This window comes from Hirundo rustica, chromosome 5 (assembly GCF_015227805.2).
Source record: "Hirundo rustica isolate bHirRus1 chromosome 5, bHirRus1.pri.v3, whole genome shotgun sequence".
Classification (NCBI taxonomy): domain Eukaryota; kingdom Metazoa; phylum Chordata; class Aves; order Passeriformes; family Hirundinidae; genus Hirundo; species Hirundo rustica.
The window spans coordinates 25202871-25221564 of NC_053454.1; the positions used below are offsets into that span (position 1 = coordinate 25202871).

The following is an 18694-nucleotide window of genomic DNA, read 5'->3' on the forward strand; positions in this document are numbered from 1 at the left end:
TCATGCAACACAGAGCTGTAACAGCAGCAAAGTCTGTGGTATTTCAAAATCTTGTTCTGCCAGTTCTTTATTTTTGGTTTAGGTGGTTTATGCAACAATTTTAGTTATCCAACTTCAGCATCTTCATTCATTATCATTCATTAAATTACAACAGTCTCAAAGCCACATATGCCCTACATAAAACCACTTGCAATTTGTAAATTGAGGTCATCTGTGAGAAGAAAAAAAATCATTTCTCCTCTTGACATCAGCACTTGACTTCCAATGGACTCACTTTATCCATGAATTATCAGCAAGAAAATTTCTTCATATGGGCCATGACTCTCTTTCAAATCTCCATCTTTAACAAAATATATGTAGAGTAAGCTTACCCATAAGAGCTAGTAATACCTCTAAGTATTATATTAAAAGTTGCACTCTTGATTCACATAGGTGTAAGTAAGACCAGAATCAGACACTGTACTTAATTTCTCGTGGTGTTGACTGGAACAAGAATATATTCTTGAGAAAATGTCTGGAGGAAGAGAAAGGAATTGAAAGCCAGTAGGCTAAGAGACCCCAACTGACTTACCTCTGAAGAGCTGATATCTATTAACACATTAAATCACTTAATAAATTGACAGCCCTATGTAAAGTCTACCAGGGGCGCTCCAAAGGGCTAATCAGAACTCATGAAATTCAGCAGCCCTGTAAAGCAGCACCATAAATACTATTATGTCATTTACACCAACAGAATATTTTAGCTGCATATAAGCCCATTCTTTTATTCCAGCAAAGTAGTATTCATTATTTTAAAATAATTAAAACGGTTCAAAATAACAGGAATTTGCTATAATACAATAATCCAGTTAAACATTAGTGTTTCTTTAGAAATGAGTGAGACTTTTTGCCATCAAAAATACACACCGACCTGGAAAAATAATTTAGCTTTACTGTCAACAACCTTCTCTACCTTAGCAAAAAAATATGACTTGTGAAAACATTCTCAGATATGTTTTTAGCTAAACTAACAGCTTTTTTTAGGTGTAGGTTACCCACAAAATGCACACAGAATCACACTGAGGTTTAATTCTCAGTCAAAAAGAAGAGTGCAGATCACACAAACATTTTATTTACTACATTTTCTTCTCTCTCTCTCCCAAGAGACCTTTAATTTGCAAACCTTATTACTTCAAGTCACAGATTTAAACACATTTCCAAAAGGTCCTATGAATGAAGAACCTTTGATACAAGTGACATTTGAGGCGCAGTTTTAACTCTACTATATGCTTTCTCCACAAATTTAAAAATGTTACTCAAGGATAGAACTAAAGGCTGATTTTGGTGCCAAATTACCTATTAACGTACATTGGGTAAGCTCCACAAAGTTATTTAAGCTCCAAGTTTCCATTTAAATCAATCAAAATCAATCTGAATGTCTCTGTGGTCCAGATAATAATGACTAAATTTTGCATTTATATTTGTCTAAATCCCCTTTATTCCCAAACTGCTAACATTGTCAGTACCTAAAATTCCCTGGCTGCTTATATTTTCACCTTAAAGCAAAAATATCCCAATGCTGCCAAACAGCCTAAAGACCTGGCTCTCAACCAAGTTCCAATGAATTCCTCAAACTATAAATAATTACAAATTTACTGAGCCAGAAAGATTTTGAGAGAGAAAGCAAGAAAACAAGTTAGAGACTAATTCCACAGCCTAGCAGTACTCATGGGATAGAGCAGACTTAAATTGAAGCCTCTGCTCAAGATCTAATTATTTACACAAAGTAGAACAATTCCTTCCAAAGACTGAGGAAACATGTTGTATCTTAGAAAATTCAACTTTGTGGTCAAGAGAAAACATGACACACAGTAACTGAGTTCACGTTTCTGCTTTAAATTAGAGAATGCACTTGACAAGAGCTGCTCTCTGTTTTAAAAGTTTCCATTAAACCTGACTGTCAGCTTCTCCCATGGCTCTTGTAAACAGATGAAAAGGAGACTGGTAATGTTTTCATACCCAGCCTTGGTTATTTCACGTGTGCTGGTGAAGAAAGGCTTCAGCTGCATGCCCCTCTTCAGCATTTTTAATTACTTAGCTTGACAGATTCCTACTCAGCTTATCAACTTTAAGAACCACATTTGTAGACAGTTATGCCCACACCATCTCTGAGCTGTGCCAATGTGCTCAGTTCTACCCATGTTCCACACAGGGTGCCCAGCCATTGGAAGTAATCCACTGTTTGTGGGGTCCAGGAGATGTGGGAAATGACAAACCTAAGTCCTCTCATCTTGTGAGGCCAACTGGCCAAAAACCATGATTGCCTCTACAGGCCAGCAGGTAAAAAGAGATCTCAGTCCATGGTCTGACACATATGTAGCTATTTTATACCAATAAATAAAACATCTCGAGTGGAAGAAGCCCCTTTCTCAGAATGATCAAAAGCCCTGTGGAAAGGTTTGGAAAGTGGGGAACATGGATTCAAATCAGGCAGGGAGTAACTAAGATGTTTAAGCTGGAATGTACTTTATCCCTGATAAAAAGGCTACTGTACTGTCTGGTGCAGCTCATATCACATTGGGCCCATCAATCAACCAGTGTCTAGCCTGAATCCTACCAGTACTTCAACATGAAAGAAATTTCAAGCAGCCCAAAAGTGCAAAACTTAATTGGTTCTTTGCACTGGGAAAAGAAGATATTTAGATACTCTCACTCATTACTGTTGGACTTCATAGACTTTTGTCACCTCCGGCAACATTTTGACAACCTCAGAGGTATTGACTTCCAAGTGATTAAAAAAGCAATTAACTATCTAGACAGCTTTTTGGATTTTTTCCCTATCATTTAAATAGAGTATTCCTCTAATTTACTTTCATTGCAAAGGTATTAATACAATATGGATGCTTTGGTTGTATAAATACCTGTAATAACTAGGTAATTATAAACAGTAGTGTTGACCATGGTACAATTAAAAAAGGGAGAGACAAAATGTTTAAAACAAGTAAATTAAATCATTAGGAAGGACAATCTAAACACATGGGCAATATGAAACTTGTTCCCGTAAGACTACCATGAAATCCACCAAATATTCCTTTCTTCCCTTTTTATTACACACTCAGACACCACAAAGAAAAAAAGAAAAAAAGAAAAAAATAATAATTTAAAAGCATTCAGCTTTAAAATAAACTACCAGTTTATTTCAGTTAAAGTTGCATAAAATGTTCAATAGAAAAATGAAATTGAAAACATAGTTGAGTTTGGCTGAAAGAAATGTGATCTTGCTGGAATGGGTTATTTAAACCTTGAAGTAAAAGGAACTTAGCTAACACGATACATTTGGCAGCAAGCCAAAAACATACGCCACACAAATGAAAAATAAAACATCAGCACTAAACCTTGTCCCTTTAGACACTACAGCTTCCATCAGGATGAGTGTTAATAATTGCCAGGCTGACTAATAAATATGACTACTGCACTGTTTAGATCAACTGGATGAGCATGACAGAGCTAAAATAAACCAGACTGCCCCAACACTCGAAAGAATGGGACAGAGAAAGACAAGAAAAGCACTCAAGTCTGGAGGGGAGCAGACTTTAATAAAGTAGAGCAGTAATTATTTGAACTGACCTGAATCGATGTCATCACAGAAGTAGGGAGGACAAAGCCATCATTCGCATTAGACTGTATTTCTGCCTACTCTGCTTAGAGGTTTGTGCTATTAGCAGGAAAATCATAACATGTAGGTAAGGCAGAAAAATTCCCAAATTTATTTCAGATTGTAGAAACTTATACTCAGAAGTCTTTATCTCTCTTACTTTTTAAAAATGCTTGAATTTTATGACCTCAGTACTTAGAGTCATGGAACACCTGGGCAAATTCTGCTGCATTACACTTCTAGGATAATTTCAGGTTTAATCTCTGTGCTTTATTCCAAGTCATAGCATTTATAAATCATCCCATTTGATACACTCACTCTGACAGTCCCTCCTGCATTTCGAACTGCATCTACCCCTAACAGCAGTATCATTTTTACAAGCAGAAGCTTCCAGCTTCTCTTTGAAGTCATAACACAGCCAAGTCTGGGTTTCTCAAGAAGTGCTTTTATTGTATAGTGGGTATTGACTCTTCAAAAAATTTCATTTTTGTTGCTAGCTTATTTGCTTGCCCATCACTTACATAGGTCCAGCTGCTTTTCTAACCAAGATCACTCATCCAAGTTTTTATCCAAGTTAGATTTCAGAAGCCACTTTGGTTCATATGTACATTAAATACATAACGTGAATTTGTCAGTGAAAGTACAAGTTATGAAAGGATGCTGTCCTTCAGTACCTTCCCACATTCTAAACAAAAAAAAAAAAAAAAAAAAAAAAAAAAAAAAAACCTAAATTCTCACAACTTCCTGGAAGAACATCAGAAGTCGTCTGCATCAAGCACCTGTAAAATGGCCACAGGTCTCAGTGGGATGGCCAAGAAACTGTGATTATATATATATATATACAAAGAGCATTCATTCTTTGGCTACACACAACTTTTTCTAAGCTGAAACAGACACTTCACAGTCCTTATTAGCCTTGTTAATTATTTAATGAGGAATCTGGGTAGCATACCAGAGCCCACTGAAGTGAAGTCTTCCCCTAGTGATTACCAGCTTCAGCAGAAGCCTTTGGATTGTTTCTGTCTCTGTGGTTGCCACCCTGGAGCTGACAGAAACTGTGATGAAGCTCTGGGAAGGACTGTCTTGCTTATTCTGTGGCAAGCACTCATGTCACCAGAAGCTGGCATCTTCCCAAGGCTTGCTGCTATCAGAACAAAGTATGACACTCACGTGCTCCAAAGTCCCAAAAGCTGATGGAGGTCCTCTAGAGAGCAACAGACATAAGCAAGCATTGAAATTGTCCTTTCAGACAGATTAATTTTAATGTCTGTGCTTACTGTCTGGGTATTATAGGCCTGGATTGTATAGTCATTAAAAATTGAGCTGCAGTTCTTTTATCTTTTGCTAGCCTTGTACTTTGCATTCAAGCATGACAGGAACCAATGGTAGGAAGAGGTAGTGCCTTTATTTAATAGAGCTGCATATTAGTGGGCGTTTTTAATGCATTTTTTTCAGCAGGATCCTCAAATATATTTTTAATATGTAACACCGCATGAAATTCTATAATACTATTTCAGAAGATTGTGACACACTATTAAAAAACAAAAAATGAAGACAGCATTCTAATCCTTCTATCAACCGGGCAGCAGTTCCTATTTCAAGCCAGGTAAAGTAATTATGAAGTACAGGAAATTAATGTTTATCCAGACTCCTCTATATTCTCAAAAAAGCTAGTCAGAGGAATTACTAAAATCAGCCAGAGGTTGTGGGCATGTTAACACCCTAAATACCTAGCATGCTTAAGAACATTTAGACACACACTTTCCTCTCAAGTTCCCGAGCCTCACAGTTGCTGAAATGCAGGGAAGGAAGAAGTAGAATTATAGTTTCAAGACACAGCACAAATCAGACTGGCTGCCAAGCTGTCTTTTATTTTTTATTCTTAACAATTTTTGCTTGGCAGGACAACTCCAGGGATGGTCATGACTAATAAACTTCCTGCTAAACAGGAGTCCTGACAAACAACAGGTTCATGGCTTGATCCAACAGAGAATCATTTTAATACTTAAACAAGCATCTCCCAAATAAGCAAAAAATACTAGTATGGACAGCACTGAAGCAATTTTAAGTCCCATTTTAACATGCTACAGAGTTGTCAGTTATTCTTCTGATATTCAGTTAATACTAAAAAAGGTCTTAGTCTAAGGCTGTGCCGAGTGTCTACAAGAAGTGCAGTGCAGCACTCAAAGTCCCACAGCTGAGTCACTTGAAAGTCTCCAAGCTACTTTACAGATAACAGTGTTTCCCAGAATCTCCTCTAAAACATACTCCCAGGATACACTGAGAGCTTGGATTAAGCAGCCTCAAATTTGTCTTTTATTTTTGCCTGTGACAAGAGAATTTGCCTCCGGCTGTCCATGGAACTTTGAGAATCCACGAGGCTTCTATATGTGGAAAGACTATGTATTTGGGACTGGAATCTGCTTTTAATATTTAAATAACAGGTTGGGCTTTTTATGGGCATACATTAAAAACAAAAAAAGGGTGAGGTTTGGTGTGAGGGTTTTTTTGTTTGTTTTGTTTTTTGTTTTGTTTGGGGGTTTTGTTTTGTTTTGTTTGGGGGGGGTTGGTTTTTTTTGTTTTGGTTTGGTTGGTTTTTTATGTTGTTGTTTTGGTTTTTTGTTTTTTGCTTTTTAAACAATGCCTAATATGAGTTTAATCAGAAACCAGTTTAGTAAAGTGCATATTCTTCCAAGCAGAAACTATGGCTTTGTTAAAATGCAGGTAATATCTGATATTATTTTAAAACAATTATTTTAAAAATAGCATATCATGCAGTAGCAAAACCAGATTACCTGTTTTTTTTTTTTTTTTTTTTTTTTTTTCTTTTAATTGTCATTAAAGACAAAACATCTAGTAAAAACATAAAAAATACTCTGACATCTAGCACCCAGCAGATGGAAAGAGATTATTAAAAATGCGACCATTTCCTTTTCTCAAACAACAGGCATTTATACTTCTCCCTTCTCATGTTTACTTATTTGTTTATTTTCCCAGGTGGATGTATCTTCCACATTTTTCCTTTCAGAAACTGCACGAGACGATGCAGCACCAAACTCACATTTAAAATCTGATAAAAAGAATTTCACTGTTTGATGCTCAGTTAAAACTACTGACACAAACAAGCCCATGAAATGCTATGGAATGCCTTAGGATGGCAGAGGGGCTATATAAACACAGTACTGTATCTAAAACTACAACCTTTGGTGTTCTCAATTATATACACCACAATACAGCTCTCTCTTCAGCTGCTTCTCATCCAGTGAGCCTTTAAATTATCATTTAAAATAGTGAGAATAAACAGGCATCTGCAGTAGCCTGTACATTGTCACTCACAATGAAATATCTAGAACATTATGCTGCTGAATTAAGTGTAGGAATTGTCCTTTAAACCCACTTCTAAATTCTTGAATACAAACACAGACTTTCTCACCTTTTCCATTCCTTTTCTGCTCTCTGGTGTTGTGCTGAGAGGCTTACCCTCTTGAAAGAAAGGAAATAATAATAATAAGCTATAATACTTCCCAAGTTCCTGATAGAAGTGATTTGAGTAACCTATTGTCTTAGAACAACTGAGAATGGATACAAGAAAGAAAAAGGAGGGAATGTGTTGGAAGACAGTTTCCTCTCTTGGATGAGAGAATCAGCACCAAGCAATTGAGAACAACAAAAACTAGCAACATTCAGGGCAATCATTCAGTCAGAAGATACATTGCTTTCATGTCATCTAAGTATTTAAGAGATGGAGAGTATGCAATTTTTAAAATTAAAACAGCAGAAGGTGATAAATGAAGATAGGTGACTCCAGGAAACTACTTTCACATCAAAGATCATAAATGCAAGCAGTCTATAAAATTTTGCAGCATGCACCAGTTTTTAACAGATTTCTATTGGACCATATGTGAAGGTCAGTGGTCCATAGCACTGAATTTTATCTTCAGTTAACTATATTAGTCATAACACTACAAGATTATAAAATATTTAAAGTCTGTAAAAAAACACAGATTAAGCAGATGAAACATGGGACACCCCAGTTTTCCTAAACAAATTGCAGATAAGGGCATGTGATCTCTACTGGTTCAACAAAAAAATGCATGGGGAGGACCGAATATGTAAGCATATACATTAAAAAAAATGGATTCAATTTGGTCAGATTAGATCCAATCTCTGCAGCTGCACAACTTCCCTAAAGTGTTTAATGTCCTCTAATGTGCACAATAATCCCAGGTAAGAGGGGAATTGAGTTACATTGCTTTCACAGCATTAAATGCTCTAATTATTAAATAGACATATGGCAAGGAATTAAGGAATGCAAATCAGGAGCAATATGCTACACAGTAATCACATAAATGGTTCCCAAATAGCAACACTACTTCTGGAAGGTTAGCAGAATCACACTTTCCTGATTTACACACAGTTTCCACAAACTAGTGGTGAAATACCCTGCATGATAGAGCAAACTATTAATAGGGTAGCAGTGGTAAACAAAATTTCCTTTAGCTTGTGATTAGTTTCATTAGAGCATTAACATGGAAAAAAACAGATATAAAAATGTGTTTAAAGATTAATCCTGGCATTTTAAAGCCCTTTGATTCTTATAATTAAAATGTATTAGACTTTTGACAGTATTAATTCAAAATCTTCTGCTGATACTTTAATTTAGGGGTTTGGTGAATAGTACAGCAACACATCCTCTATTGCTGTTTCTTGAGATAGATGACCCATTGTTGAACAATACTAATATCAGAAATTTAAATGCATGCATATACCATAACGATAAAACTTCTTATCTATTCTACTTTCAGGTTTCTAAAGGATATTTGAAAAAACTTTCATACAGCTGTTCAAATCTGCCAGTTTTTTAGAAGTGGTCAATGGTTAATATGGCAATTTTATCTCCCTCCTTCACTTGTCATCTCTTTTGTTCTGCCCTCCCTCCCTTTCCCATGCTTCTTGCTCATAGTGGTTTTTCACCTTGGCTTGTATTACCCTAATGCTAGGTTGTTAAAAACGCCTTTTTTTTCTACTTCATATGTGTTATTTGGGGTATTTAGAAGCTACTGTTAGATATTAATTGTAGCCACTAATACTGACAATTAAAACAGACCAAAATACTGTAAAAAAAAAAAAAAAAAAAAAGTGCAGTTTTAATATACAGTCAATTACAATGTTCCTCTGCATGATCCCTTCTGAGGAAATACCTCTCTCTCCCTCTCTCTCTCTCTCTCTCTCTCCACACTATTAATTCTAAAAATTGGATGCACTAGATTGCGCATTGAAAAGGTTATTCTTAAAGACAGCCACAAAATGGTAGCACTGCAAGAAAACAGAAACAGGAATTAGCAGTCAGGAGTACTGCCAGAAGCAACAGATCTGTCTCAGCCCAGGCAACACCAGCAGAGAACTGTGCTGGCACAAAAGGAAGGCCATGCAGTCTCTGGGTAAAGGATAATCTTAGTTTTCTACCCGCCTTGGAGTCTGCCTTCACATCATTTCAACCCCCTTCATCCAGTTTCACTGGATAAGAAATCTTTCAGGCAGCTGGATGTCAGCAGCTGTGCCTGGGAGAAGGGGAAGGCAAGGCTGGGTTTCCAGCCACAGAAAACAAGTACACAGCTGCATCTACAGGGCACATCTCACCTGGACTTGGGTAACACTATACTTACATGGAATTAAATAAATTCATCAGATTTTGGTCAAAAAAGACAGTTGGGCATTTTTTCTAATTATGGACAAAATAGGTCTTTAGAAAAGGGCGATATAAAAACAGAAGAATAAAACAGGAGGAACTTTGGAAGGCGTCTCAGGGCACTGCAGAAGGGTAGAGATTAGAGGTTCCTGGGTGCTTCCTGAGGAGGTGTTCACCCCTAGGATGCACAGTGTTGTGCAGTTTTTCAGTTCCCCGTACACTGCCGAAGTAAACTGAGAAGGATTCAATGAAATACAGTGCCTGTCCTTTAAAATACTCTCTTTTCACATATTTAATTCTTTTCAGGGCCTCAGCATAAGGTGATAATAGGAAAAATGTGGCAAAGACCATAAACAAGGATATTTCCTCTTCATTTTTGCAGATCCTGTCTACTCAAAATCTTATCATTTTCAATAGGGTCTTAATGAATAATAAATAAATTCAAGAGTTGTACAACACTGTGCATCCTGCTGTTCTGAAGCAGTTCAAACCTTTCATTTACACAGACTTTTCTTTCACTTATATCTTCAAGATCTAACATACTAATTTTTTCCAAGTAAGATGGAAAGCTGCAGCCATTATTTCAATGTCTTGCTGGCGGTCAGTTAAAGAATCTTAGAATAACTGACTATAAAAAGAACCTTTGGAAGGTCCAAAGCAGAACTATCTCTGAAGATACAGCAAGTTGCCTGGGTCATATGCTGTCAAATTATGAGGATCTCCACAAAGATGGAAACTCCACCACAACTCTGAGCAGCCATTATCTCTGCAACTGTTGAAAATCATCAGCATATTAGTTTGCCTAGAAAAGCTAAGGAGGGGAAGGAAATAATTCTCCTTCATTTTTTTGATCCTTTTAGATTATGTCTCATAAAGACAGTATCGTTACACTGTTTTGCCAAAATCAGGCCTTGAATGTAGCAGAAGCCTGTTGTGCTATGCAGAATGAATGTCTTGTGGCAGGGTGTTTTTTTTTATGGTGCTAAAATACAGAAAATATATTTAAATGCATATTTGCCATTAGAAGGCTCAAGAAAAAAGGTTACAAAAACCCCAGCCTTTTCTACACAAAGAAGCTGAAGGAGTTATCCATGTCCATTTAATCCCAAGTTTTTAGTTTTCATTGAAATTAAAATGTCAAAACTTGCCAATCAATTGTCTCAAAGATTATGCATGACTATTTGCTTAAACATTGGTTGTTGTCACACAAGCAGAAATCAATATCATTAAATAGTGATGCTAGTCATATCATAGTATGATATAATTGCCATTTTTCCTTAAATCAAACGTATTCTTAAGGTCCATTTTTTCACCTTTGTGAAGGGCAGTGTATTCCAAATATTGTCTACATCCTATACACCTAAACCCAAAATGTCAAAGACCATCAATGCTTTATAATAAACTGGTTTAATAGCTCTTCACCAACATATTCACAATATCTTTAGGTGATTATATAACTGAATAAGAGATCTCTATAGCTTCCTTCTTACATTCTTAATTAGCACTCTTTTCTTGGTATATCTTATTTAAGAAAATATTTGAAAAGTAATTTTCTGTGTGTGCTCTATAATAAGAATATATAAAACTGAGTACTCCACGGATGCATCACAGCAGTAAACATTAAAGGATTTCCCTGACATTCTTTATAAGGACACTTTTTAGTGTATCCCAGAGTACTATTAATTTTGTATTACAAAATCCCTTCATTTTTACATATTGACTAATAATTTTTTTCATTGCAAGCAACATATACACTAATTACCACATTTTAAAGTCACATTTTGCTTGGTTAAAATCCACTAGTAAAAACCCATGAAATCCATTAAAATCCCCAAAGTTATCCTAGATGGATTTCTAATGCACTTAAATATTTCTGAAAATGTTTTAGAGTTAGATTATTTAAATAATATTTCCAATTCAGGTGGCTTTATGCAAATTGTATCATTACACAAAGGTAATGAAAACTTTGGAACTATGATATTGCATTCATTTGGTAGTTAGCTATTTAAACTAGTCAGCCTGAATGAGAAGCAGTTGTATATTTCAGATAGAAAAAAAATCATTGCAAGATTTAGCATAATAAAAGGCCTTAGTGGAAAGCAGTCAACAACAGAACACCTTGGATATCAGCAAGACCGCTGCTTCTCAATCATTTCCTAAATAACTCAGAATAACTGCATCACAGAGAAAAGGTGATGGTTTGGATGTCTTTGTCCATCAAATCTGGCTGAAAAATGTAACCACCCCATCAGTCTGATTTACAACGAGCACCAACAGAAATCTGCAGTATCTGCTTTCACAGCTTCCTTGCAGATGAGACAAAAGTGAGCATTGCTCTAATTCAGCCTTGGTGCCGTCAGCAGTAATTCTAGCATTAGAAGCAAAAGCTGATGCTTTGCCAGGAGAGGAAAACAAAAAGTACTAAATACACATGTTCAGTGAACTGAGAGAGCCTCCCAGACTAGCTCCTCTATAGGCATATATAACTGCTGTAAAGTACCTACACTTCTGTTAACTCATTGGAGGTGGAGCATTTGACTCTTTGGGATGGTGCTGTGCAGGCCTGAGAACTGAGCTCGATGATCCTTGTGGGTGCCTTCCAACTCAGCTTCTTTTGTGATTCTGGGATTTTTTTGCTTTGCATTGTGCAACACTTTCTCCAATTGCATTACTCTCCACAGTTGTGGCATTCATTTTACTTTTTTTTTTGTCTTCACTGTTGATTTATTCACAGACTTTCCATAAATAAATAACAAAATAGCCTCTGTCTAGTTACTCAGCCCCTATCCTATACTAGACAATTTTTCTGGTACGTTCTTTAGTATCAAAGAGGTTCCTGGGGGTTTTTTATCATTCCACTTTCCTAATGAAACATTCCCTGGAATGCTTATAGCTACAGAGATAGTTCTGTTCCTGGATTTTAGCACTGTCTGCATGCCCTGGATAAGTTATTAATGAGATTTTCATATCCTCTTCTCTATTGCTTTTCCATTTTTTACAATGAATGCTTTTTGCCAATATACATTATCCACAGCCGTACCATAAATTAACCTGAGTTTCTCGCTGACTCTTCTGAAAGCACTATTATGGCCAGATTCCAGGTGGTCCTTACAGGTGTGCCCAAAAGAAGAGCATACAGTAGTTTACTCCTTTGTGTCCCAGCATAGCTACAAAGACAGGGAGGCTTTAGAAGATGCAACTGCTGCTCTGAATTGCTCTGCACTAGCACTGGCAGAGAGATATTACCATTTCCAAAAGATAAACCTGGAGCAAAGAAAGGCTAATGAAGCAAACAGAACTGAGATGGGGAACTGCATGTTCTCCCTTTAAAAACACTGGTGAAAGCTTTCTAGCAATGTTCCGTAGAAAAAAAGTCAAAGAATTTTCCTTTATGATACTCTGAATCTGCATTAAGCATGTTTGGGGCTGACAAACACTGCTAGGTTTGGCTAGGGGACTAGCCAAGCTAGGGTCCCCCAGCTAGGGACTGCTATAGGTACAAACTCTTCTCAAGCTCATTAAGAACTCTGAATCATAGTGATGTATAAATACAGCGCCCTAAATTCAAGATATTTCAGATTATCAGCATATGACCATGGCCCTGTTTCCTGGCAACTGAAAACCGTCAACTATTTGATAAACACACACACACACACACACATATGTATATGCATACAGTTCTCCTGATCTGGGCAGGAGGAAAAGGTAATCTGTGAAAAAATGGGTTTCCCATGTGCTCATATTGGTGAGCACATCACACAACTTTTATTCACCAAGTCTGATAATTCTATACCATTACACTGATTCTATGCAATGAAATTTCCAATGCTCCAAAGATGAAAGATCACACTTGCAAGTGCTCATTGCTGACCATCTCTCTGATAGCAACACTCAGCAAAAATTCCCCTCCATTCTCTTCAGTTTTCCTGCTCAATTGATTTCCAAAATATTGGGAAAAAGGGGGATTCGGTTTGTCTGTATGGCAAATGCAATGCAGATGCTTGCTTAAAGCAATCAAAACATTCGAAAGCAGAGATGGTTCTTTCAAAATAGAATCACAGTGCATTTAATTTTCACTGACCTAATGTCTTATTTTTCTCTTTTTTTTAACGACAAGCATTCAACTCTTTGGTTACAATAAGAACGCCATTCCTGAAGCTGGTGAGACTGACCACAGTTTGCAGAAGGATCCTGACATTTCCATAGATGTTTTCAATGTCAATATGGCACTCAAGACTTTAGGTTATGAAATCCAGTCCTCTGTCCTTGTAACTTCCTTTTTTTTTTTTTTTTTTTTTTTTTTTTTTTCCAACATCTAAGTTTTCTGTTCAATTATGTTTTATAAGTTTTTGGAGTGTAGAAAAGACAGAAGTTCCATAGATGTTGGAAAGGCCAATTTCAGATGTGAGTAAAGAAGGCTGAATAACTTATGAAGATAGTCAGAATACTGAAGTATCCAGCATGATCATGTCTGTTCATGGGGCAGAGGAGAGTGGACAGATAATTCAATCACTTCCAGATATTTTGGTTCCTTGCTTTGTTTTAGTGCCCATTAATGTGTGGATTTCCTTTTCTACATGCTAATAAAAAGCAAAGGATTTATGAAAAAATGTTACTCTAAGTATCTTGCAAAGAGTACAGAAAAATAAAAAGAAGAAAATACCTTCAAGATTTGTAGAGAGTCATAACCAATTAAGGTCTGCATGACTTGCCATTTGCATGGCTATATACAAATTAATGCTAATGATACAGGAAATTTGTTTTGAAGTCAAACTGGTAATTTATTTTGATGACTAAACAGAAATGGCATAGGATGTTTGGGCAAAATAGTTCATTTCAGAGCTGAAAGTGCAGTCAAGAGTTCCAGCTGCAATCCCGTGCTTAGCATAAAATGAGTACAGAGAAAACATTATCTCCCCTTGAAAAAACCCATGCTTATCCATATCAATACAGTAGGTTGTGGTATATATCGAAGTTATATGAGATGTCTTCTGGCTTCAAGGGATGGTGCAGTGTCATCTTCTCCCTGCCAACACCCATTTCGCAGGTTATTTCATCATTGTAGAGTTCATACATCACTCAAGGACCCCAGCTGGTAGGGTAGCCAATAGCCAACAGCCAAAACATGTTTATCTGACAGCAGTGTACTACCAGTAAAAGTTAAACCTTCCTCAACAGTCTCTAGAAAACAGTACTCAGTTTTGAAGTGCATCAGTAAAGCATCAAGTTACATACTGTCAGTACTCACACCAAGTCTCCCAGTAAACAAATTACAAATCTCTTCCTTAATTCAAGAACTGCCTCTCAACCAGACATTTACTTAGCGGAATTTAAGATACAGTCTTTCTAGAAGCCTATACATTTCCCTTTTGTTTGTCAATAACTAGATAAAATGCCAGTATTAACCCAAAACCTTTCATTACTAAAGGAGTAATTTTTTACAATGTGTTAAATTTTTGCTGTAAGACATCTCTGAAAATGTCTTTCACAGCAAGTGAAAGTGGGCTGCTGAATAGCTCTTGCTTTCAGATTACTTTAGAAGAACTCATCTCAAACCCGGGAAGATTTCTGTTGTAGCACGTTAGGCCAGATTGTGAGCCCAGTTATAGTAGTGATATGTGTGCAATAATGCAAACTGCTACGCCAAAGTAAACATTCTACTGGTTTCAAATGAGCTATTTCAGTTTTATATAAATGGAAACAAAATATAACTGAGCCTAGGCATCTTAAATTAATTATATGTGGCATGGTCTGAAAGCAGTAATCTCTTGCAAAAACACTTTTAGAAATTCCCAGGGATTACTAGGTACATAATATTAAAAAAAAAAAGGTTAATTATTTCCACACCTTTCAGACTACAGGTCAATACAGAAAAAGGAATAAACTGCTAGAAAATTCCTGAAATATGAAACTACATAATTACTAAGCATTATGTACAAAAGCCTTGTTTGGTATGTTTCGTATTATGAATTATCACAACTGCCATTTACAAGTGTACTTTTAAGCTGTAAGAATCCATCCACAACTGAAGTATTCTTGAAGATTAAGATTAATGTGTCATGAATCATCACGGTTTAATATGCATGACACACTTTCATTTCACACATATTCTGCATGGGTTGATTGCCATGTATACCAATATCAAACAGATGTTAATTCTTTAATTTTTTTGCTCTCAGAGTATGTTTTAATTATCTATGAGGCTTCATAAATAAAAAGAGGGAGGTTATTTTGAAGCAAATGTAATGAAAAATATAAAAGAAAAATCCATTAGATTTTTTCTTTACTTCATGTTCTCAGCAATATAATTTCAATATTAAAAAAACCCTTGATATGCAAAGAAACTGCAGACTGTTCTCATTAAATGGCTTATTCCTTGCAAGCAAGAAAACTTTGAATATTTTTTCTAATAAAATGCATGATTTTAAAAGCCCTGCTGATTCAACATCAGCTTGGTGATATGAAATGTTTCTGCAAGTCATTGTATGTTTATACTATGCCTAAATTCTTAAATTTGAGTGTTTTGCAAAGAAATCAAAACTCCTTGTAAAAAAAGCATGACTATATAAATTCTCACATCAACAGTGCTATAGGTTCCATGTATCATCCAAATTAAAAAGTCTCTGAATATAAAATGTTTCACAAGCCTCCACTGTACAGAGGCCAGAAATGGAAATGAAAATACATCCTACGTTAAAAGTAATGCATAATGAGAAAGCTGTTTTAGTCAGTGTCAGCTCCCACTTTCTGCTGTGTCAGATGCAAGGCACAATTCTCCAGGACCAGTACAGAAACAGATCTACAGGTTGGGGTGGAATAAAAAAAGTATTGGATAAAAACTCTGAGCTTTAACTAATGCCTAATTTGATCAGAGTTGTTATGGTAATTTCCATGGAAGCTGGAGCACGTCTCTAGCTTTGGGCCTGATCTTCCTGAAATCAACAGGAGCAGGAATGACTCCCAAGGACTTTGCACTAGAATTAGTTTCACCAAGCTGAAACGGTCTCCAGGTTGAAAATTACAATTACCAAAGCTGTTACAAATAATGATAACAGCAGAAGTGTAACTTTGAATAATACATGTCAATGTTAGATAGAATAAATACAGATAAACAACAAAAACAGATAAAATATTGTCAAAACTAAGATATTCAGCCCCTCCCTATGTCATAAAGATGTTTCTGTACACAGTAGTATTTTCAACACCATAAAATTATTTAAATTTCTTGCCTATATCACACATACTGACATAAGATGGCATACAGCTTCAAAGTTGAAACGTGAACTGACATTTTGAAAAATAACATACAGTCATGGCACAAGAGTGCAGTGACCTCTGCCCTCTAATATTCTCTTTTTCTGTAATTTTTTTTCCAAATGCCCAAATAAGTGTAAGGTACCCAGAAAGGAAATGCATATTACCAGTGACACCCTAATTTTACAGAAGTCAAACCCACAACATTTTCACTGAATTTACTGGGCCAAGAAATGTATCTAAAATGTGGAATTTATACTTGTCACACAAAGCACTTGTGTAGATTTCTGAAAACATACACCTATCGCATTGCAGGGAATTAAGCCTGCATTCCTTGTTCAACCAAAATTTCCTGACTGGAATAACAGCTTTAGATGTTATTTTTGTTCACATTCTGTTTTACTATGTTAAAACATGAGATCTTTTTTTCTTTTTACTTAAGATAAATGTGTGAAAGTGCCTTCTTTCCATTCATAGATGTTATCTTCCTCAAACTTCAAATGATTCATCTGGGTGAATGTAGTTATAAATAATTTATCAAGATACATACCAGTTGTTAGGGGGAAAAAAAACCCCGAAGGAAGAATATCACTACATAAAATCTGAACATTAAAATTGATTTTTTAAAATCAATCTTGAATTGGTTTTATTACCTCCTAATCCAGGTCTGAGGCGATTATCATAACCATCCAGAAGTCTGTCTAGAATTCTTGTAAAGATGGTGATGTTATTCTTAGCTTCGTCTTCCAGGGAGTCAGCCAGCACTGATCTAAATGGATATTTTACATTTTAGAAGGTGCTAAGTATGTTTTAACATACACTCATCATGCATTTTTTTCAGGCTGGTCTTTACTTGCTGTATTCCAACAGGAAAGGTATGTTTAACAGTATACAAATACACAATTTATATACGACAAATTCAGACAATATAAGAGTCAACAGCACACTAGTCAAAATATCCAGGAACCATTTTCCAGCAGTCTTTACTTATAGGCATCATTGCATTACTGTGAGTGCTACTTCAAGCTCCACTAACACCGTTAGTGAAGGCTGTGCTGGTGCAAAACCCTAGAAGAGCTTCCCAAGCTTTGGTGGCATGTCACTCCCCGACTGATAACCCAGGATCCCATGCACAAACCCATCTCCTTCCAGCTCTGTCTTATCAGTCCTCACTTAGGTATACGCTATCTCTGGATAAATCCTGTGGATTTGCCTCCACCCAATGGTCATGTAATGTACATGACCAGAAGAACAAACATGAGGGAAAACTCCAGCGATCATGCTCAGGGAGTCCTCTGACGCCAGCAGTCGGTGGGAGGGAGCACCAGTGCTGACTAGCAAGCTGCAGGATAGCTGTGGACAGCCTTCATCTTTCTAAAATGCTATTTTGTCATAAAAATAAAAAAGCACCATCTGATATTCCATTAGACGCAGACAAACCTTATGAAAGTTGGATGGAAAAAGGAATCATAAATGAAGTGTCAAGAAGAAGCTGTAGATCACTGATTGTTTCAAACTTCCCCAATAAAGAAAGGGACATTACAGCCTTTATTGATCAAATTTCTGTGGAACACGCTAGTGGCTGGAATATGAACCTGCTGCCCAGCCAGCTGTGGCTCCAGAGTCCTCTGGAACCTGGGCACCCAGACCAAAAGGGTTTGTGCCAGGGAAACCCTGACACGAAGAAAGCCTTACACATGCAAATGTTACCGTGCCAACAATTTTAAGCACGATGTATGTGAAATACGTAAGCTCATCAGTCTTATCTAATTAAAACCAGCATATTAGTATCAAGGAAGAAAAGCATCATATGCAACACACATTACCATTCACACCTTTTCCAGCTACCTAAATTTTTAACCCTAAGTGCTTGAGTATTAATCATCTCGAAATGACGGCATTCTGAATGCCATAATAGCAAGCATGTTTTCCTCCTCCAAACCAAAAGTAGGTTTGGGTGATATTTTCTCTAAAGCAAGCTATCAAATGATTAAAGACAAAGCTGTATGTTTGTCTCCAGTTCAATAACATAAAGAAGTATTTAAATGTAAATCATTGCAGTCTGTGCTTTCCATCATATAAATCACAGAACTGATCTAAATCAGATAACTTATAAA

At 36.4% G+C, this 18694-nt stretch overlaps 1 protein-coding gene across 1 annotated transcript in view; it reads right to left on the reverse strand.

Annotated features, from left to right (window-relative positions):
• The window catches only part of GABRA2 (gamma-aminobutyric acid type A receptor subunit alpha2), a 65446-nt gene that overhangs the window by 45028 nt on the left and 1724 nt on the right, over positions 1-18694 (reverse strand). The window contains exon 2 of the mRNA XM_040063992.2: positions 17231-17346. Coding sequence (XP_039919926.1) covers positions 17231-17346 — 116 coding nt within the window. The remainder of the gene's footprint in view (positions 1-17230; positions 17347-18694) is intronic.